We start from the raw sequence: 22,594 nt of genomic DNA on the forward strand, positions 1-22,594 counted from the left end.
AAACTTAAGTAAAATCGATTCAAAAATAAGGAACATCAACCGTGATTATTCAAAATCAAACGAAAAGTAAACATATTTACTGATAAAAAGAAAACCAAATAAATAAAAGCATAAAACGAAAATCAAGTTCTCATGAAATGAGAAACATTGGTTAACGAAAACAAAATTAAAATCTAAATACTTCAAGATTCAACGTCCATCTTTAACCATCAACATTAATATAATAGAACCACCAACCTTCATGTAATAGATAAGTATTTTAGATTTTCAATATTTCTTAGTGTATTTTGGATACATATTATGAATTGAGATCATGTTTGGTACAAGATCTTTTCGAGGTTTTGAATGTTTCGGGTTTTATCGGATATCCATTTAGATTCGGGTTCGGTTCGGATAATACCCATAACCCGAAATACCACAAAACAAGACCCATTCGGTATTTACGTCGGGTTCGGATCGGTTCGGATTCATTTTTATCGGATCGGATTCGGTTCGGGTTTTCGGGTTCGGTTTATTTGCCCAGCCCTACATATAACTATGGCTCCGATTGGAGTGTAGACTGTTGGGGCTTTAGGATATTCTACAGCCGTGAAAGTCAAAACAAAACCAATCAGGCTTTTACTTTCAACTTTTTTCTCTCAGGTTTCTACAGTTGTCAACCGTCGACTGTTAACTATTTACTCCTTAAATAATTGTTTGTTCTAAAGCCAGATAAACGAGACTTTACATGGCTGTGAAGGATTTTTTTTTTTGTTTTTGCAATTTTCAAGTTTATTTCCTTCTCTAATAAAAACTAAAACAATAAAATAAAAATATGTAACATAACAAAACTAAAATCTAATAAAATTAAACAAAATCAAATTAAATTTCAACTTCTTTTTTTTGTAAACATAAATTCTTATTGTTTATGACAAAAAAAAGAAATAAAATACATTGTATTGATAATTTTTCACAAATTTCTTGTTTCAAATTACATAATACTTCCTTCCCCTGTTTCAAAAGATGTGTGTTTCAGAATTTTTAGACATATAAACTAGGGCTGGGCAAAAATCCGAAGAATCGAACCGAATCCGATCTGAAAATATAGTACCAAATCCGAACCTAAATTAATTGAATATCCGAACGGGTTTAAAATTTTAGTATTTAGAAAATTGAAACCAAACCCGACCCGAATCGAAATATTTCGGGTACCTGAATGTATCCGAAATAGATTTATATACCTAAATATATTGATTATTTTTAGATTTAACGTATATAAGAAAACACTCAAAGAATATAAGCTACTTTTAAGTTGTCCAAAAAGCTTGAAAATATATACAAATAGTCAAAAGTAAATGCGTAAACTAGCTAAAATATTTTTAAAACACCAAAAATATTTAAAATATCTATTGATTCTCAATTCAAATATTCAAACCAAACCAATTTTTATGTTAAGTTCAGGTATTTCAACATAGATTATTCAAATATATTATTTTGTTTATAGATTTTGAGAAACTTAAAGTATATAATAAATTTTTAAATTTAAAAATAATTTAAATGGGTTATCCAAACCCGAACTGAAATTTAGAAATACCCGAATAAAGATGAAATCTTTAACTCCAAAAATCTGAAACCCGAGTAGACCTGAACCGAAATCCAAATGGAAACCCAAATGCTCACCCCTAATATAAACACTCAACAACTTCATTTATTTTTTTTCAATTTATTCCATTGCTTAGTGTAATTTTTGATTATTCAATTTGTCGTTCTGAATACTTTCTCATATTTTATTTTCAAGATTTTTGCATTCTTACAGAGTTTAAATTAGTTTTTGTACATAATTCATAATATAAATATATGATTTTATAATAGTCACAGTTTGTAAAGCTTTTGATACCAATCAGACTTTTAAAAATATTTAAAATAACAGCGAGAGCCTTTAAAATTAAAATCTCTACAGCCAAAATTCTAAAGTCAAAGACTAAAGCGAAAGTCCTTACCTATTTTTCATTATACAATAGTTTCTTTTGCCTGCCATACATCTTTTACATGCATATATGCTATAAAAATATATAGCGAAATACCACACCACATGCATCTTAACAGAGAAGAAGAAAAAACCCGCAATATAGGAGACATCAATCGATAGTACGTACGTTTTACTCACAAAAAAGTGTAGCTATATATAGAGAGATATAAGACTATATACTAAAATGTTATATATTTTGCAGGGACAATCATAGTGTTTACAAGTGGAGAATTGGAGATAGAAGCGTACTGATTAAGAACCACTTTTTCATTTATATATCTTCTCTGTTAAAATAGAAATACTATTTTTATCTACTACAAAATAGTCATACTAAAAATTTAGGTTCATATATTCAAATAATTATTTTATTGTTTACATTAATTTATTTAATGTATAACATTTCTAAATAATTATAAGAATATTAATAACAATTCATTTTAACTATAAATTTAAATTTTAGTTTTAGGAATAACAAAATCTGTTGAGAAAAAATCTAACAAAATCTTTTTAAAAATTTAAATATTCTTTTCATTAATGCACTGATTAATTTCACAATTAGTAGTATAATATTATTATAAATTAATTTTAATTAAATTTTTATTATAAACAAAATAATGATTTTTTTTGTTAATTTTATAAATTTTATAAGTATATTCTACATTATATCAAAATAGAAATAATTAGTGAATTACATATTAAATTTTTTTTTTTGCAAACATTTTAAAATTATGTTGAATTGGTAAACCATTATATTTTGTTTTTTTTTTTATCAGCAACAAAACAGAGTCATATAGACTATGTAAACCAAACTGGTAGCTCTGTATCCATGTGGACTACGAACGAAGGTTGCCTTCTTGCACTACGTGCTAGACTATCCGTCCTTGAATTTTGCGTCCTTGATATATAGATGAGCTCTGAGCTGTGGAAACTACCTTTCAGGATCTTTATATCTTCCAGATAACTTGCAAATGCGGGCCATTCCTCAGGTTTAGAAACCATCTTCACCAACTGAGAACAATCCGTCGCAAAAGTGACAGTAAACTGTCTTAAGTTCCTCATACATTTCATCGCCCAAATGAGTGCCTCTATCTCCGAATGAAGTGGTGATTAACTCACTCTAGTGTTCCTTGCTCCCAATAAGTTATCAAAACCGTCGAGAGTGCTGCACCATCCTTGTCCTGAAAAACTATCATTTTCTTTCCAAGATCCATCCGTAAAGCACCACCGACCAGGAATAATTGGAACCGTCTCGGTTACTACCGAACGGGCCTGATCGGTGCTTTGTGCATGATTAATCTGCGCCTCGGCCCATAAGGCAGACTCTGTTTCAGCCAACTTAAGAGTATCTCGAGGGTCAATATCAAGATATAAAACCATTATATTTTGAAAAAATACTTTCATTAATATAAATAAATAAAATATCATTCACCGTTTAAAGTGACTAAAATATCATTCACCTTTTAAAATGATTAAATTTCATAAATTATGTAATAATTTTCACAAAAATAAAATTGTTAACCATGTGTTAAATTTTAATATTTAGAACTATATATAATATATTTAGTTATTTTTAAAATGACAGCAATATATTATCATAAATTATAGTATACAAAATAATATAAAATTTTATATTTATAAATGAAATGTTACCCGCATGGGTGTGCAGATTAAAATCTAGTTTATATTAATAGCAATATCAGAAGAGAAAACGAAAAATGCCGCGTTATAAAAAAAAAACAAAAATGCCGTAAAATAGATAAAGAAAATAGGTCTAACGCATTAGGTCATGATATTTCACTATAGAATCTAATGATCAATGTGATTTTTAATTCTCTTATCTTCCGTTTATTCGAAACGAAATTTATCAACCTTTTAACATATACCCATTGTTGGAAGAAAGAAAGATTAAATGTTTTTTTTCTGATAAAGGGTTTACTAAGAAAGATTAAATGTTTTTCCTGATTAAAATCACGAATCAATTTATGTTGAACACAAGGCCAATGTGAACCATGTGGTAAGAGTATATAATTTCAGTCATGCATTAACATGCTATACACAGGATTTCGTTCAATTTTATCAATTTTTCGAATGTTACATTAAGTTTTTCACTTGTATGTAAAGGAACAACTTTTTTTTTTGTGCACTAAGGAACAACTTTAAATGTATGAACTAAATCCGGAGTGTGGATGTAAGTTAAAGAGAGAGAGAACGATAAATATGAGAACTCTGGTAGGACAAAAGAGTGTAAGGAGGGGCCAGCACCGAAGGCGATAAAGAGCTTTTCGCCGTGATGATGTTCCCTGTGTTATTACGTAACCACTCATGTTACGCCACGTTATATTGTTACTGATTGTTTTACTATTTTTGTGAAAACATTGTTTACTTTTTTTTGGAAAAATCGCATGAAAAACTATGAAATTGGCAAAAATTTATACTTTAAACCGTAGAGCTCAATTACTAACACTTTAAATACTGAAACTTGTTTCAATAACATATTAAACATCGAAACTAACTTACTTGTTGCATACATCAAAATTGTGACCGGTTACTATTCATTAGCAGGTAAAAACCGGTGACGTGGCGGTTTACTTTAAAAAATAATTTTTAGTTGATTTAATTAATAAAAACAAAAAGTTATACAAACAATAAATATAAATTCTAAAAAGTAATACAAATTCAAGAAAAAATCAAGAAGAATAAAAGAAAATTCATAAATTTAAAATAAAAAAAAATTATAAATTCAAAATTTTATAACAAAAATAAAAGGAAATTTTCAAAATTGACTAAAATTAAGGAAAAATAAAAAATAAAAAAAAAATCGAAATTCAAAAAATAAAATTAATAAATTGTATAAATCGATAAAAATTGAAAAATAGGAAATTTATAAAAATATGAAAAACAAATAAAAAATCAAAATTAAAAAAAAGAATTGAAAATGAAAAGTAATTGAAACTGAACCTCTTTGGTTGTTAGGTAGGCATATGAGCGTTTGGGTGTCCGGGTTCGGATCCTAAAGATTTGGTCTCAACAAGATACTTGAAAATATAATTTTTTGCCAACTTCATGGTTTTTACCAATATTTGCCACATGGTTTCATTTTTCCATATTTTTTCCTTAAGTTTTTAATCATTTAAAAAAATTATTTTTTTTTTATTATTTTATGAATTTATACATTTTTATCTTTATTAATTTTGAGTTTTGGATCCTTCAGATCCAAGAGATTTGGACCCAACAAGGCACTTGGAAATTTTCGGTTCGGGTTCGACATGAGGTGATGGTGGCAAATTTAATCATATCACTCTAAAAAGCTATTACGAAATATAATAGGATTTTAAAACATTTTGTTCAATATTAAATTTTTGAATTAAAAAAATAAAAATTTTAAATTTTTATTTTGAATTTTTATAAAGTATTTTAATTTTAATTTTAATATTTGAACTTTTATATTTTTTCCAGAGTTTATTAAAAATTTCCTATTTTTTCTTAATTTTTATCGATTCTTATAAATGTTTTAAATTTTATTATAATTTTTTGAATTATTAAATTTATTTTTCCTGATTTTTTCTGAATTTGTATCAATTTTAAAATTTAAACTGAATTTTATATAATTTTAGTTTTTTTATTAATTAAATGAATTAGAATTTTTTTTTAAAAAAAGTAAACTGCCACATCACCAGTTTTTACCTGCTTATGAACAGTAACCGGTCACAATTTTGGCGTGTGCAACAAGTAAGTTAGTTTTGATGTTTAATATGTTATTGAAACAAATTTCAGTGTTTAAAGTATTAGCCGTTGAGCTCCAAGGTTTAAAATGCAAACTTTTGCCAACTTCATGGTTTTTTATGCGATTTTTCCTTCTTTTTTTTTTGAACAACATTGTTTTACTATTTGTTCAGAAAACATTGTTTTATTACTTTTTGTTTTTTACAACAACTATTTTCCTGTTTTTTCTTGACTTTAATTCAATTTATGTTTCTTATGATATCATCTATTGAAAGTTCACATCGTCTACTTAAGAAAAATAAAATAAAACATTTGATATATATGTTGTACAATTATCATAGAATCTTAAGTTTGAGCTTGCAAAGAATATGCATAATTTCTCCCAAAAAAATTTCCTACCAACTTGTAAGAGTTATTTAATGGAATTCATTTTTTGTCAACAGTTAATTAAATTTGATAGTTGAAATTTTATAAGTATTTTGGAACATTTTCTGTAACTAGTAAATCAAATAGTACAGTCTTACAAGCTTACTAATGTTTGATCATATAAACATTTTATATCCAAAGATTTTTGTCGTTGTTGTTGTTGTTGTGTTGGTGCAACATCTATCCATCAAGGCATCAAGACATAGAAACCTGAATAGGACAAATCAATACATTGTTTATTAAAAAAAAACATGCGTATCAATTTCACCAAACGAATCTAGTAACCTAACATGAGCAGCATATATTATATTGGTGTTATAGATGTGAATCATGTGATGGTCAACAAAGAAACCCACTTAATTAATAACCTGGATTCGCCCCTGGATGTGATGGTCAACAAAGAAGTAGGGATTGCTTAGTTTAATCCAAGAGTGTAGTGATATTTGAGTAGCATCAACACGGGAGAATAAACGCAGCAGACAAAGGTAAACAAAATAGTCTACTTGTGTAAGCAAGGACGCCTAAAGATATTTTCTGTAGTTGTTTTATATTTGAATGCAAATGTTATTAAATATATTTTGGTCTTGATCGTCCAAAACGTAACGATTGGATGACTAAAAAACAATTGCAATGTTTGTTTTTCTCTCGAGTCGGTATGATCTCACAACCACCGAACCACAACACAAAATGTAACTATTGCGGCCACTGGTGACCATACCGCCCCAAACGCAAATTCGCATATAACCTTTGTTCGGGACTGCGCTAGACATAACGCGTGTCCGCGTATAGGCCCTTGCACCAAATCAATTAGTCGGAGATTATACAGACTAGTAGAGAGTAATTTAGTGGTTTCTATGGGTTTATATAATATGAATCATTAATAATGTGGACAGATGGTGTAGTGGTCAGTGATTTTGTTATTCATCACGTGTCATGGGTTCGAATACAGGTGTGTGTTTTTGGTCTATTTTATAGTCTTTTAGGTTAAATGAAATGAATATGAAAATAATCATGTCTTCTACCTCAAATCTTGCAATTCTTAGAACTAACTACAGTTGCCCTTTTTTTTTGTGATTTCCATTGCTTTTCTTGCTTTTCTTGCTAATCTTATATGTTTTAATCAACCTATGATAAATCTATTAAAGAACATTTAATTTCGGATTCCAAATCTACAAAAATGATAAGTTCAACTTTTCCGATTAACTGAACCCTACGTTCAAGGCCAAATCGCAATACGCTTTTCTGGTGTGACTTTCCGGCAGCCTTAAGCCGCATTTTTGAACAAGGCATATAAAACTAATTAATTTCTTCAATAAATTAAAAAAAGAACTTTATTTGAAGATGTCGCATTCAATAGTTGGTAGATAGAGTTCTAAAAGATCATATCACTTCTCTATCACACACACATAGAAAGTGAAAACTTATTCAACACTTCAGGAAGAGAGAGGAAGAGAGTGATAGCTAAGTTATAATTAAAGACTCCCAAAAATCTGAATAGAATCTTCAGAAAGTATAGAATAAAAAATCACATAAAATAAAATTAAAAAGCACATTTCCTTTGCATCATGAAAGTTTTTGTCTCTGTTTACATTTACATGTGCCTATATATATGGGTTCATATAAGCCTAGAGAATCTGCCAGTATCGGAATATACATTCAGTACGTCTTTCATGATCTCAACAACATAAACAAGACAAAACGCTTTTGTCTCTTTGTCCAAGTCTACGAGGAACCAGGAGAATAACCCATTCTAAAATTCTTATAAATCTCGCATATATAAGAAGAAGATCCAAGTAAGTTTATTTCAACCATGTGCATGTGGTTTCTAGTTTTTGTGATGTACAATCCAAATATCTAACTTTGGTACTCCAGATCTTAGGTTATAACTTATAAGTATAACTACTCTCTTCCTTTTCTTATTTAAAGGACAAGACGATTACATTGTTTTTTCTCCTTTTGTTGGAAAGTATGTGATGCTCATTACTTATTTCACGAATGCAGTTTTTTTATTAATAAAATGATATTCATTGTTATTTTTTCTCCTTTTTAATAACATTTTCATGAAATATAGTGAGCATTGTGGAAAGTTAACTACTTGTTTAAAACCCATGCATATATATCATGATTCCTTTTTTTGAAACATCTATATTATTAAAACTGAAGTATATTTTGATATTGTTTGAAAACATGGATAACAATATAAATGATAATTGTTTGGAAACATCGATAAGAGTATAAGAAAAAGACGTATAATATTCTTTTAGTAATTTTTTTTCTTTTTTTTCTTTTTTTTGTTCTTTTAGTAATTTCATTAACATAATTACTTTAATTGTATTTCCATATTTCACTCAGTTTAACAACTTCATTAATTATATTACTTTAACAATACATCACATCACTATTTATATTACCAAAATAATAATAGTGCAGATTTTTATTTATTATTAATCAACATTATTTTTTTGCCAATTATAAAATCAAATAATTGTGTTTTGCATATGGTTAAACGTTCAGTTTATTTTGCTTTACTAAAAAAATTTTCTTTTAGTTTCAATCGGTGAAAAATTACGTGAAAAATTACGTAGCCAGAAATATAATTCAAAAACATGTTTTTGTGAATAAAATAATAACTTGAATCAAAATAATAAAAATGTATTAATTTTTTTGTCACTTAATTTTTCAGTCCATAAAATTATTTTACTAAATGAAAAACTCTTTCTATTTCACTTAGTTTAGCCAAATACATATAAATAATTCTTTTTACTAGTTTATAAAATTAGTTAGGCATGAACATTAACTATCCATTTAGGTACGAGTTGTTTCTTTCAGGTATCATTTTTTTATGGAAACTAAGCCCCGCTTGAATATTTATAAATTTATGTGTGGGTTTTGAGTTGGTCCTTCTCGGTCTGGATGAGTTGGGTTCTGATGTATATGAACCTAAAAATATCTAAATAACAGATGTATCTGAAAAGGGTTCGGACACATCTAAAATAATTACGACGCATCTAAAATAATTACAATTAGTTATATTACGACATATCTAAAATAATTACGACACATCTAAAATATATGACACTAATTATGAAAAACAAATATCAATGTATTAAAATGTAAAAACCAATATCCGCGCGAGATCAATCTCTAGTGTTATGTTATGCGTGGAATTTGGTACTAACAAGAGACATTATGAGTATTCCAACGTAATATTTATGATAAATTAACAAAAATAACCTTTTTCATGATGAAATAGATCAAATATATACTTTAAATCATAACTACGTGTGTGGAAAATTAAACACACATCATCTCTATGTAGACTTACTTGAATACTTGATTTCACATTAGCTACATATATCTTTCTCTTCACCTTTGATGATAGAGTATATGTTACACATTGCAGAAAATTAATTTTAAAAATATCAAATATATGGAGGGTCTCTCACTCATTCCTCCCGGTTACCAATTTCATCCAACCGACGAAGAACTCGTTGACTATTATCTTAAGAAGAAAGTTGCATTCCCAGGGATGCAAGTTGACGTTATCAAAGATGTTGATCTTTACAAAATCGAGCCATGGGACATCCAGGGTATGTATGCATTCGAACATCGTTAGTTGTTAAAGGGTAATTTTATTTAATCAACTGAAATTAAATATTTTGCCTATATGTTATATATTTTATAGGCGATAATGTTTTTTTTAATTATAAATACAGAGTTATGTGGAAGAGGAACAGGAGAAGAGAGGGAATGGTATTTCTTTAGCCACAAGGACAAGAAGTATCCAACAGGGACACGAACCAATAGAGCAACATGCTCAGGATTTTGGAAAGCAACAGGTCGAGACAAGGCTATATACTCGAAGCAAGAGCTTGTGGGCATGAGGAAGACTCTTGTGTTTTACAAAGGTCGGGCCCCAAATGGTCAGAAATCAGATTGGATAATGCATGAATATCGTCTTGAGACAGATGAAAATGGACCACCTCATGAGGAAGGATGGGTGGTTTGTCGTGCTTTCAAGAAGAAACTAACGACAATGATGAATTACAACAATCCAAGAACAATGATGGGATCATCATCATCAGGCCAAGAATCGAATTGGTTCGTGCAGCAAATGGATGTCGCTAATGGTAGCTACTACCATCTTCCTGATCTAGAGAGCCCAAAAATGTTTCAAGCCTCATCATCATTGTTACATCATAATGATAATGATCCTTATGGTGTTGTACTAAGCACTATCAACACAACACCAACCACATTAATGCAAGGAGATGACCAAGTTGATCATGGTCAAGTTATTACTAATGATGATGTTCATATGATTATGATGAACACAAACACTGATCATCATCATCAGTCAGGTTTACGACTTAATGATGACCATAATGATCAAGTGATGGATTGGCAAACTCTTGACAAGTTTGTTGCTTCGCAGTTAATCATGAGCCAAGAAGACGAAGAAGTTAACAAAGATCCATCTGATAATTCGAATGAAACATTTCATCATCTCTCTGAAGAGCAAGCAACAATGGTTTCAATGAATGCATCGCCTTCTTCTCCATGTTCCTTCTACTCTTGGTCTCAAAACACACACCCATAAGATCCATCTTCAAACGTGCATGTGTGAATTCAAATGCCTTATTATAATTGAATTGAGGCTCATGCTTATTGATTACGTCATACGCATGTCTTAACGAATTACTAATTATAAATTTTATACGAAAATTGTTTATTTATTATGTAAACTTTATAGCTTGTTTACCACCCGGTGTAACTTTATAGTTTTATGAAATATATAAACAAAGACTATAATTATTTCTAAATGTGGTTATATACATCTATTAACACACAACCAACAAAAAACTTATGTCATCATTCAAGAAACACAAAAATCAAAACAAGGACACTAGCAAAATCAAAACATAAGCAATTTGAGAAACAAGAGTCTACAAAGTTTGGGAACACAATGGAATTACACATAAACTGATATAACACAACACACTAAACTGACACCAGAGAGAAGATTCGAGGGATGACTGATAAACAGACACTCCCATCATTATTATTTTTTTTCTCACCATAATTAGAAACATTTTCAAGAAGACACTAAACAAACAAAAGAGGCTAATTAAATTATTCCAATACACAACAAAAACAACCTCTCAATCACGTACACACATAGGTTCCATCACTCTTCTTCAGTTTCAAGCATCTGCACAATCTGAGTCACTCCCTCTGCGATTTCATTGCAAATCATACTGTCTGGCATATCGAATGTTCTTCTCCTCATCGACAACGACTTCCCTTGCTGCGGTTGCGGGTCTACAACCTCAAACACTGCTTTCATCTCATCCACCATTGATCTCTTTGCTCCTCTAACCATTACATCAACTCCCTGATACCAAAAGTTACAAACAAGTCCCACAAGTTCTTATCAATCACCACCTTAAAAACTGTCTACATTGATCTTACTATAGAGAAAAACACTAAGAAGTACCTCTATGGTATCAACCGTGAGGAGGAGGACAATGATATTCTCAGAGAACTTATGGCGCTCCTCTGCATCACGAGATATCACGCGACGTTAGTTTAAGTTGTGGAACGAAGCTCTTAGCTCCTTAAGTTTGGTCTTTGCGATAGCTAAATCACGAAGAGCAAGCACGTAATGCTTTTGAGCGGCAAATCAGATAAGCTCTAAAAGACCTCTGGATCATCACAGCTGCATATTCAATCGGCATTTCCTTGTTATTTCCCTTTTTGGTCCTAACTGCTCCACTTCTTTTTGAATACGCCTTTATAACCACAACCATTAAGATAAAAGTAAGTACATCAAGATGGGTCTGTATATTAAAATTAGTATCACCACACAAGGGAGTAAATGTTCAACCTTTGAACACACTAATCTCAATCATGCCAATCAAAATCAAACTACTGTTTTCAGACAAGTTTATAAACTAAATACACACCAGGAAAACGTCTTAATCACATATAAACAGAGTAAAAAAACAAGAGAATATAAATAGATGACTTCTTCTTCTTCTTCTTCTTCTTCTTCTTCTTCTTCTTCTTCTTCTTCTTCTTCTTCTTCTTCTTCTTCTTCTTCTTCTTCTTCTTCTTCTTCTTCTTCTTCTTCTTCTTCTTCTTCTTCTTCTTCTTCTTCTTCTTCAATCTCTACGACATGTGGCTTCTCTTTCTTCTTCTCCTTTTTTCACCTTCTTCTCACCTCCAGAGGAAGCTTTGATCGTATACGTGTGCTGCATCTCTCCGTTCTCCCTCTCCGACTTCAACTTTGTCATCCAGTTGTAACTCTTTTGCTTCTTCTTCTTCTTCTTCGCCATCGCCTTCTTCTATTTCTCCGCCTCAGCAGCCTTGGCCTTGGTCTTCTTCAGAGCAACCAAATCCTTCTTCTCGCCTTAAATCTTCGTCGTCCACGTGTACTTGCCTTCCCCGGGACCCTCCAGCTCCACCTCCCATTTGTACTTCCTCTCTCTGGAGCCCTTAGGACCGACCATTCGCTCAAACTTAGTTTCGAGCTCGGAAACTTGGTCGCAGAGATACTGGAGAGGATACTCCGGCTCCGCCGTCTGGCACACCAGCTGGTACTTGCAAGACGGGATATATCTTGATCTTGACCAGATCCGTCACAGTTTCGAATAGATCGAGAGGGGACGGTGAATCCGAAGGGGAAGGCGAGATCTTCGACATCTTCGTCGTTGTGGATGAAGGAAGGAAAGAATGAAGAAGGGTCGAGAATGGAGGTTTTATCGGACGATGAGAGGAGAGCAGGTGTAGTAGGGATCGATGAGATCGAGTCTACAAATCCAGCTCATGATGGTTGTTTTTGACTCGGGGTTAAGCTATCTCAGCGAATCAGGCCACGAGTGAGTCTGGTGTTCAAAGTAATAATGATATTGATGCCTAGTGTGATAAGAAACAAAAGCTCTTTTGATTTGTCCTTGTTTACGATGATGTCGATGAAACAAATACAAGAATGAACAAGACGACAAATTCTTGAGTTTTACGTAGAACAAGTGGGCCTCAAATGGCTAATTTGACACCTTCAAATCCGGAAATCCGGTTCGTCATTTCTATGGTTTTTGAATTTCAATTTTCAAATAAAGCTTTCGATGCTCGTATTATAATATGTATTGAGTACAAGAATGTTTCTCACTAGTTAGACACTCACTTATACACTTGCCACTCATTTGGAGGACCATAGTTGCAACCCTTACTACTTCGATGCTCAAACTCAGAGCAACCTCCAAGATGTTAGTTTAAAGTGTATCTAAACAATAGAAGTTTGATTATAAATTATAATTTTTTTTGTTGACAATAAAAATATAACCTTTTTTCGTTCTTATTATAAATTGGTTTAGATCAGTCTTTTGATATAAAAAAGAAAAATTGGTTTAGATAACCGGGCCGGTTCATAAATTTGAATAATTGAGAATAAACACACTTCCTACACGTATAAAAGGACCGAAAAGACCCTGAAGCGTGTGAAGTATTACGGCGACAAGAGAATCTTTCGGTGGGTTTACACAAACCTGGTAAAAAGGTAGATGGCACATTGGGCTCGGTTTTTATCACGTGAGCCACACTACAAAAAAAAAATCTTATGTGTCCTTTCGGCTGACTTTCTGACTTAAGGATTGAAATGGCAAATCATATCAGGCAACCTCTAATGACCCATGTAAATCACTCAGGCTCAGACCAGTTAAGTTGGCTATAACTTAATGGCCTAAGGCCCAAATATAATTCATCTGAATGATTAGGCCTCACAAACCCGTAAGATAATTAGGGTTTTCATTCCAGGAGACTTTATATTTAAGGTTAAATTTTTTTCCTTCCTCGAAGAAGAAAGAAAGAAGTTGAGAACATGGCTTATGCAGCAATGAAGCCCACGAAGGCTGGTTTGGAAGAGCCTCTCGAGCAAATTCATAAGATCAGGATCACTCTCTCCTCCAAGAATGTGAAGAACCTTGAGAAAGGTTTTTATACATCTTTTCCTTTTTGATTTTGATGGCATAACTGTCTCATTTTAGCAATCACGGTTTTGATTTTGATCAGCTCTAAATTTTAGGGTTTATAGGGCTTAACTATTTTAATCGGCTTAAAAAATCTGGTAGAGGAATCAAATTAGCCGATCTAGGGTTTTACAATTTAGGATTTAGGGTTTAGCAAAGGTTGTAGCTTTATTCGAATTGAATGAAATGGAAGATTTTTGGTCAGAACAGTGAAGGAGTGTTTTTGATGTCTTACTTGTTCCGTGTAGTGTGTGCTGATTTGGTTCGTGGAGCTAAGGACAAGAGACTGAGAACCAAGGGACCAGTAAGAATGCCCACCAAGGTTCTTAAGATCACTACCCGAAAGGCTCCTTGTGGTGAAGGTATATATATACCTGTTTGCTGTCTCAACTTCCAGTACTTTGCTTAGCCTTGACCAGTTGCTTTCTATGATCTCCCATCAGTATGATTAGACTAGAGAGTAGAGATCCATAACTTGTAACATGTCGTTGATCTGGTTAACAGGAACCAACACATGGGACAGATTTGAACTTAGGGTGCACAAGCGAGTGATTGATCTCTTCAGCTCTCCTGATGTGGTCAAGCAAATCACTTCCATCACCATTGAACCTGGTGTCGAGGTCGAAGTCACCATCGCCGACTCTTAGATACTTTTTTTTTTGTCTGCAAGAAACAAGAATCTCTTACTTTGCCTCTAGTTCGAACTACACTTCTGGATGAAACCAATGTTTTTGTTGTAGTGAAACTTAGCTGAGATATTATCTTTTCAGAGTGTGTTATTTACATCTATGAAAATTGAGATTTGGCCCCAAAACAAAAAACAAAAAAAAATCAAAATTGAGATTATAATAACGTGCTTGTACACGAAATTGTATGATTCTCTTAGTTGTTGAAAGGCTTGCGAACTTTCGACAAAATTTGTGAATGAACTAGTGGTCCTTGATCTCAATTTCAATTACCAGCCAGACGACCCTATTTGACATTCCAACACAGAAGTAAGTTGTGACCAGCTTGGCACAGAATTGAAACCTTCTGAATCGTCTGGCGAGTTTGGGAACTTCAGTTTCCCGCTCTTTTTGCTCCCAAATCCAAAAACCCTCATTTCAAAATTCCAAATCTGCTCACCTAAAAAAAATTATCCACACACAAAAAAAAATTGATTGCAGATTCGTCTCTCGCAACGATTCAATTTACTGTAGTAACCTTCAATCTCCGACTCCGATTAAAGCGAAGTTCCATCTTGCTTCATTTCTCGCTTTTTTTAATCTGGGGGAAGATGCACATAAAGGAGATATGCCTCGAAGGTTTCAAATCATACGCGACGAGGACGGTCGTCTCTGGCTTCGATCCCCACTTCAACGCGATAACGGGTCTGAACGGATCGGGGAAATCGAACATCCTCGATTCCATCTGTTTCGTTCTGGGTATCACCAATCTCCAGCAGGTCCGAGCTGCTAATCTCCAGGAGCTCGTCTACAAGCAAGGCCAAGCTGGGATTACCAAGGCCACCGTCTCCGTTACCTTCGACAACTCCGAGAGACACAGAAGCCCTCTCGGCTACGAAGAGCATCCCGAGATCACTGTTACTCGACAAGTAGGCTTTTCCTCTTTCCCTCTGATTTTAGTCATGTTCGTTTGGTTGCCGCAGTTTTCGGCGTCAGCGTCAATGAAAATAGTTGTTGTTCGTTTCGTAGACGTCTATGCAATTTTAATCACAGACGCAGATTTTTTCGAGGACGCAGCGTTTAGCCGTTAGCAGACGTAGACGGCGTCAATGAAACGAACAAGAATTTATTAAAAAAATTGAGGCCGACGCAGCCGTAGGTAGGTAGCTGCTTCAACCAAACGAACAACACTAAATTTATCTTTCAATTGCATTATCACCGTCCCTCACTTTGAATTTGAGCTTCCGTGCGCTTGTGGCTCTTTCATTTGCTCTTACTCATAGTAACGTTTTGCTTTTGGTTTTGAAGATTGTGGTTGGTGGTCGGAACAAGTATTTGATAAATGGGAAGCTTGCGCAACCAAATCAAGTCCAGAATCTATTCCATTCGGTGCAGCTCAACGTCAACAACCCCCACTTTCTCATCATGCAAGGGCGTATCACCAAAGTCTTGAACATGAAACCTCCCGAGATCCTCTCCATGCTCGAGGAAGCTGCTGGCACAAGAATGTACGAGAACAAGAAAGAGGCTGCACTGAAGACGCTTGAGAAAAAGCAAACCAAGGTTGATGAGATTAACAAGCTTCTGGATCATGAGATATTGCCGGCTTTAGAGAAACTGAGGAAGGAGAAAGCGCAGTACATGCAGTGGGCTAATGGTAACGCAGAGCTAGATCGACTGAAGAGGTTCTGTATTGCCTTTGAGTATGTCCAAGCAGAGAAGATTAGAGACAACGCTGTTCATGGGGTGGAAGAGATGAAGGCGAAGCTCACTAGTATTGACGAGGAAACTGAAATGGCACATGAGGAAGTAAAGGGTATTGAGAAACAGATAGAGGATTTGACTCGGGCAAAGGAAGCCAGCATGGGAGGGGAAGTCAAAACTCTGTCCGAGAAAGTGGATTCGCTGTCTCAAGAGATGACACGTGAGTCATCTAAGCTTAATAATAAGGAGGACACCCTTCTGGGAGAAAAAGAGAATGCTGAAAAGGTTAGAGGCATGACGAAAAATTTGTTTCTTTTGTCGCTGTTAGAACTGTTACAAATTCTCAGCTATTTCCGACGTCTATAACTTCCTACTCGTTGTTGCTAGATTGTTCACAATATAGAAGAGTTGAAAAAATCCGTAAACGAGAGAGCCGCTGCTGTTAAGAAGTCTGAGGAAGGAGCGGCTGACCTAAAACGAAGATTCCAGGAACTCTCCACCACATTGGAAGAATCTGAAAAGGAGCACCAGGTAATACCACGAAATAACATATTGTTGTTTCTTACCAGATAATATTCTTTTGATTTATGTTAACTTGTCTCCCTTGGTTATTAGGGCGTACTAGCTGGTAAAAGTAGCGGAGATGAAGAGAAATGCCTAGAAGATCAACTACGGGATGGGAAGATTGCTGTTGGAACAGCAGAAACAGAGTTGAAACAGCTGAAAACCAAAATAGGACACTGCGAAAAGGAGCTAAAGGAGAGAAAGTCTCAGTTAATGTCAAAACAGGAGGAAGCCGTTGAAGTTGAGAATGAACTTGGTTCTAGAAAAGGTGATGTGGAACGTGTAAAAAAGATACTTGAATCTATTCCTATTAAAGAGGGTCAAATGGATGCATTGGAGAAGGTTAGCATGCTCACCTTAGTTGATTTCATCAATTTTTACATTTAAGTATACATCTCTAACTGAAATATTCGTTTAGGACCGTGGATCTGTACTTGAAGTTGTGCAAAGGCTGGAAGATAAAGTCCGTGGTTTATCAGCTCAATTAGCAAATGTTCAATTTTCATACCGCGATCCTGTGAGAAACTTTGACCGATCAAAGGTGAAAGGTGTGGTCGCAAAACTAATAAAAGTAAAAGACAGGAACTCAATGACAGCGTTGGAGGTAAATTGGGTATCTTATCACTACACAATACGCATTGTTGGATTTTAATATTCTCAAGTCACTCTGCTTCTTGTTTTCAGGTTACTGCTGGTGGAAAGTTATATAATGTTGTTGTGGACTCAGAAGAAACTGGGAAACAGCTCCTTCAAAATGGAGCTCTTAGGAGAAGAGTTACAATTATACCTCTGAACAAAATTCAATCTTACGTTGTTCAGCCTAGAGTGCAGCAAGCGACTGCTAGATTGGTATGTGGGTTTTTTATATGGTATTTCCATATTTAATATCTTTTTTTTTGGTTCCTTGCTAATTTTCCATTTATTTTCAGGTTGGGAAGGATAATGCAGAACTGGCACTTTCTTTAGTCGGTTATAGCCAGGAGATAAAGGTATCTGATAAGTAATTCTCGTTATATCAAGTTTTCAAGAGTATCATAATGTCCATGGCTGATAATCTTCCACTTCATTCATGAGCTCTGATAAATGAGTTTCAACTTCTGTTTTGATCGAATCATGGTCTTTTGCAGAATGCTATGGAGTATGTTTTTGGCTCCACTTTTGTTTGCAAAACTACTGATGCCGCAAAGGAAGTAAGTCTTTACCACGCATTTAGAATTATAGTGGTGTTGCAGCGGCTTCATATAATTTTTGACTTTACGTGGAATATGCATTGCGTAGATTATTTCATTTGTCTGAGCTATTTTTCTAGTTACCTTATATGCATTTGTAGCTCAGCCTTCGGTATATAGATTGTTAAAGCTATCTCTGATCATTAAAGCTAAGTGAAACACATGATATATGTCAAAATTTTAAACACCATGTACTCTCTTTATATTGATGGAATGTACATTGTATGGCCTTTTTGGATCTGGTTCTAGCAGTTGGAGAGTACTCTTGACGGATCAGATCTGATAACCGATTCTAAACTTTTATTGGTTATAATTCCAACATCTACTGTACCTTATTTCTTGTCTCATTGTCTTCGCTACTATTTAGTGTTCAATCTATGCCCTGCCCCTCATTGTTTCTTCTGCAGGTTGCTTTCAATAGGGATATTCGAACTCCAAGTGTCACTCTTGAAGGTGATATTTTCCAGCCCAGTGGTCTTCTCACTGGTGGGAGTCGCAAGTATGTTTTTCTTTCTTGGAGTCTTAGATCTCTTACGAGACTTGATTTCTCATGGATGTGGTTCAGAAATGCGTAAACTCAAAGATAAAAGCATTATTTTCTTATATATTCCTTTGCCTTAGGGGTGGAGGTGATCTCCTTAGGCAACTTCATGACCTGGCAGAAGCCGAATCAGAATTACAAGGACACCAGAGGAGGTTAGCTGACATTGAAGCACAGGTAAACCCTTAATCTATTTTTCCGCCGAGATAGAACTAAATATATCTTTATAATGCTATCTGATTGCTCTCTTTAGGCTCCTCATGTCACAGTAATAAAGTGTTTTCAGTACTTCAAACTTTAATTGCTTGTTTATCTTGACATCTCAGATCAAAGAGCTTCAGCCCCTTCAAAAGAAATTCACAGATGTTAAAGCACAGTTGGAGCTAAAAACGTATGAATTGTCCTTATTCCTGAAAAGGGCTGAACAGAATGAGCATCACAAGGTTTATATCTCCGTCTTCTATCTATATCTTAAACTAAATTATCTGTTTCGTATTGTCTTTTATTCATACTTGAGACACATATTTACACTTTCGATCCCGCCTACCTATCTATATATAGCTTGGCGAAGCAGTACAAAAACTTGAAGTAGAGCTTGAAGAAACGAGATCCCAAATTAAAGAGAAGGAACTGGCTTACAATAATTGTGTTGATGCTGTCTCCACATTAGAGAAATCCATCAAAGACCATGACAAAAACAGAGAGGGAAGACTCAAAGGTTTGGAAAAAAATATTAAGACCATTAAAGCTCAGATGCAGGCAGCTTCCAAAGATTTAAAGGTATTCTAGATTTTTCAGTCAAGTACTTATACGCCACTGAACTACTTGAATCATAATTTCTTTTATTGTCCCGAGTTATCCAAATTTATCACGGAAACATTGCCTTCTGAGTTTTCGGAGATTTTCATAAAATCTTTGGCACTTCCAAAACTCGCTGTAACGTTCTGTGGTTCTTCATGCATACAGAGTCATGAAAATGAAAAAGAAAAACTTGTGATGGAGGAAGAAGCGATGGTTCAGGAACAATCGTCCTTGGAAAGCCAGTTAGCTTCATTGAAAGCCCAGATTACCACTCTGACTACGGAAGTAGACGAGCAGCGGGCCAAGGTGATTATAGTCACTACTCTTGGTTAGATTTGTTGATAATGAGGAAATATATCATGTTAAGATATGATTCCTCTGCAGGTTGATGCCTTACAGAAGATTCATGATGAGTCTCTTGCCGAGCTCAAGTTAATACATGCAAAGATGAAGGAATGCGATACACAGATAAGTAGTTTTGTCACTGAGCAGGAAAAATGTCTACAGAAGCTTACTGACATGAAGCTTGAGAAAAAGAAGCTGGAAAATGAGGTATTCTTTCTAACCTGCATTGGTTTATGCTTTTTTTATGGAAGTGCTATTAGTCCTATCCCTTATTCCTTTTTAATGTTTTGTATTTGCCTTAAGCTTCTTAATGGGTAAGAAACACTCAATTTAAGAGGGTATGCTGATTGAAGTGGAACTGAATATAAAATTAAAACTTTCTGGTAACTTGATTATGATATAAAGAGGATAAAGTTGGTTTTGTTCGTAAGAATTTCTACAATGATTTTTAGTTTATTGTAACTTCTACATGTCGAGTGATATACTTTCCATGAGAACTCTCTCCAAATATATTTTATAGGTGGTAAGGATGGAGACGGATCATAAAGACTGCTCAGTGAAAGTCGACAAGCTCGTTGAGAAGCATACATGGATAGCATCTGAAAAGCAGCTTTTTGGAAAAGGAGGGACAGATTATGATTTTGAATCTTGTAATCCATACGTAGCTAGAGAAAAGCTCGATAAGCTCCAGTCAGATCAGTCAAGGTATGTGTAACATGTATCTATACTAATCTTCACATTCTGGGAGTGCAACATAATAATCTTCTTCTGTTGCTGGTTATTCATTATCTTCATAAAGCTTGGAAAAAAGAGTGAACAAGAAGGTTATGGCTATGTTCGAGAAAGCAGAAGATGAATACAATGCGCTGATATCGAAGAAAAATACAATTGAGGTTAGTTACTGAGTGATGAGTGCCTGCTGTATTTCAATAGCTTCGTGTGCAAATCACTAATGGAACTTTTATTCACTAGAATGACAAATCCAAAATCACGAAAGTGATTGAGGAGCTCGACGAGAAGAAAAAAGAAACCCTGAAAGTTACATGGGTTAAGGTTAACCAGTAAGTTGCCTCCTTTTTTCCAACAATGAGTCTGTTGTATCCCTTTCCATATCTTTTTCTGATGTGTATCTTTGTTAAATCATATGTTTAGGGATTTCGGATCAATTTTTTCAACTTTATTACCTGGTACCATGGCAAAGCTAGAACCTCCTGAAGGCGGTACTTTCCTTGATGGTTTGGAGGTGCGTGTTGCCTTTGGTAAAGTATGGAAGCAGTCTTTGTCTGAACTCAGCGGAGGGCAAAGATCCCTTCTTGCGCTATCATTAATCTTGGCATTGCTTCTCTTCAAACCTGCTCCTCTTTATATATTAGACGAGGTATATCTTTTGCTTTTTCAATTTCAGATTTCTCAGCAAGTGAAAAAAGAGAAACACATTCATGATTTTGTATTTGTCAGGTTGATGCAGCTCTTGATCTCAGCCACACACAGAACATAGGAAGAATGATAAAAGCTCATTTCCCTCACTCACAGGTCAAAACTCCATCTCAACCCTTTACTTAATCATATGTTGTCTACTTTAAATCCAATGCTTGGTCTCAAAACTGTCTCTGCTTCTGAAACCTCATTTTTCAACAGTTTATCGTGGTTTCGCTGAAGGAAGGAATGTTCAACAATGCCAATGTTCTTTTCCGGACAAAGTTCGTGGATGGAGTTTCTACAGTCCAGAGGACAGTAACAAAGCAGACCAAGTGATCAATCTCTGCTTATACCTCAATCGAAACATTAGCAAACAAGTATCCACCACTGCTCGGAACGTTTTCATTGTCCATAATTTATCTTTATGTTTCTTCTTGCTCTTTGCTGTGAAGAGATACTCGGTTTAGATGTTTGTCTTAATGAGATTCAAAGCTGGTTCGGTTTTTTTTATCGGTTCTGTTTGTTTTGTAACAGATGTTTCTTTGTAGCTGAACGGTATTGATGTTATATTTACGAGTGAAGAAACAGTATAATCAGGTTTTAGTATTAAACAAGTAGAGATTGTAGTATAAACAGAGCATTCATACGTTTTTCTACTTTTCAAAGAAGTGAAAGTAATGCCTCAGGGTGAAAAATGAGAAATCTCATGCAGGTTCTGGTCGGATCTTTCGGAAACATCCAAAACTTTCTACTCTCTCGCAGATACTCACGCATGGGGATCTTCTTAGCCGATGCAACTCTAGCACATCTCTTCATTCATGGATACTACTTGCTGCCATGTCAGAAAATCAAGTCATTGTTGGTGCCATCAGAGTATGTTGGTGCTACGGAGGACGAGCTTCGTGATCTTTTAGAGTTTCGCTGCACCATGGAGGATTGTGATATGTTGGAGGCTGAGGTAACGAGTGATGAGGTTCAAAAGGTATTATTTGCTATGCCAAGTAACAAATCCCCTGGGCCTGATGGATTCCCCTGTGAATTTTTTAAAGCTACTTGGGCAGTTCTTGGTCAGGATTTCGTGGTGGCGGTTCAGTCTGTTTTCAAATATGGTTTCCTCCCAAAAGGTGTGAATTCCACGATCC

At 34.2% G+C, this 22,594-nt stretch overlaps 4 protein-coding genes across 6 annotated transcripts; 3 read left to right on the forward strand and 1 right to left on the reverse strand.

Annotated features, from left to right (window-relative positions):
• The first annotated feature begins 2,643 nt into the window (after window positions 1-2,643).
• Window positions 2,644-10,928, forward strand: LOC103874671 (NAC domain-containing protein 101). 3 transcript variants are annotated; one of them, XM_009153109.2, is made up of 3 exons: window positions 2,644-7,950; window positions 9,561-9,747; window positions 9,874-10,928. In XM_009153109.2, the coding sequence occupies exons 2-3, from the start codon at window positions 9,588-9,590 to the stop codon at window positions 10,755-10,757; spliced, it is 1,044 nt and encodes a 347-aa protein (XP_009151357.1). In that variant the 5' UTR covers window positions 2,644-7,950; window positions 9,561-9,587; the 3' UTR covers window positions 10,758-10,928. The 3 variants fall into 3 exon arrangements, with proteins under 3 accessions (XP_009151357.1, XP_009151359.1, XP_033148895.1); XM_009153111.2 differs by having other exon boundaries at window positions 9,685-9,747; XM_033293004.1 differs by having other exon boundaries at window positions 2,646-9,747; window positions 9,874-10,505; window positions 10,539-10,928.
• A 263-nt stretch (window positions 10,929-11,191) lies between these two features.
• LOC103874672 (BAG family molecular chaperone regulator 7) lies at window positions 11,192-13,726 on the reverse strand. Its single transcript, XM_009153112.3, is given in 9 exon segments — window positions 11,192-11,552; window positions 11,655-11,813; window positions 11,815-11,949; window positions 12,165-12,229; window positions 12,232-12,307; window positions 12,370-12,769; window positions 12,771-12,835; window positions 12,837-12,920; window positions 12,922-13,726. Coding segments are annotated over 9 exon segments (1,257 nt in total). The 5' UTR covers window positions 12,988-13,726; the 3' UTR covers window positions 11,192-11,345.
• A 225-nt stretch (window positions 13,727-13,951) lies between these two features.
• LOC103874674 (40S ribosomal protein S20-2) lies at window positions 13,952-14,993 on the forward strand. Its single transcript, XM_009153113.3, has 3 exons — window positions 13,952-14,148; window positions 14,433-14,546; window positions 14,689-14,993. The coding sequence occupies exons 1-3, from the start codon at window positions 14,037-14,039 to the stop codon at window positions 14,829-14,831; spliced, it is 369 nt and encodes a 122-aa protein (XP_009151361.1). The 5' UTR covers window positions 13,952-14,036; the 3' UTR covers window positions 14,832-14,993.
• Window positions 14,994-15,204: 211 nt separating this feature from the next.
• LOC103874675 (structural maintenance of chromosomes protein 2-1) lies at window positions 15,205-22,058 on the forward strand. The gene is made up of 20 exons (XM_009153114.3): window positions 15,205-15,778; window positions 16,158-16,838; window positions 16,941-17,084; window positions 17,169-17,459; window positions 17,536-17,721; window positions 17,802-17,966; window positions 18,047-18,106; window positions 18,245-18,307; window positions 18,754-18,845; window positions 18,968-19,064; window positions 19,214-19,330; window positions 19,449-19,667; window positions 19,854-19,994; window positions 20,073-20,240; window positions 20,554-20,738; window positions 20,833-20,926; window positions 21,006-21,094; window positions 21,186-21,411; window positions 21,492-21,566; window positions 21,672-22,058. Exons 1-20 carry the CDS (start codon window positions 15,461-15,463, stop codon window positions 21,786-21,788), a joined length of 3,528 nt encoding a protein of 1,175 aa, XP_009151362.1. The 5' UTR covers window positions 15,205-15,460; the 3' UTR covers window positions 21,789-22,058.
• The last annotated feature ends 536 nt before the right edge of the window (window positions 22,059-22,594 follow it).

This window comes from Brassica rapa, chromosome A06 (assembly GCF_000309985.2).
Source record: "Brassica rapa cultivar Chiifu-401-42 chromosome A06, CAAS_Brap_v3.01, whole genome shotgun sequence".
Classification (NCBI taxonomy): domain Eukaryota; kingdom Viridiplantae; phylum Streptophyta; class Magnoliopsida; order Brassicales; family Brassicaceae; genus Brassica; species Brassica rapa.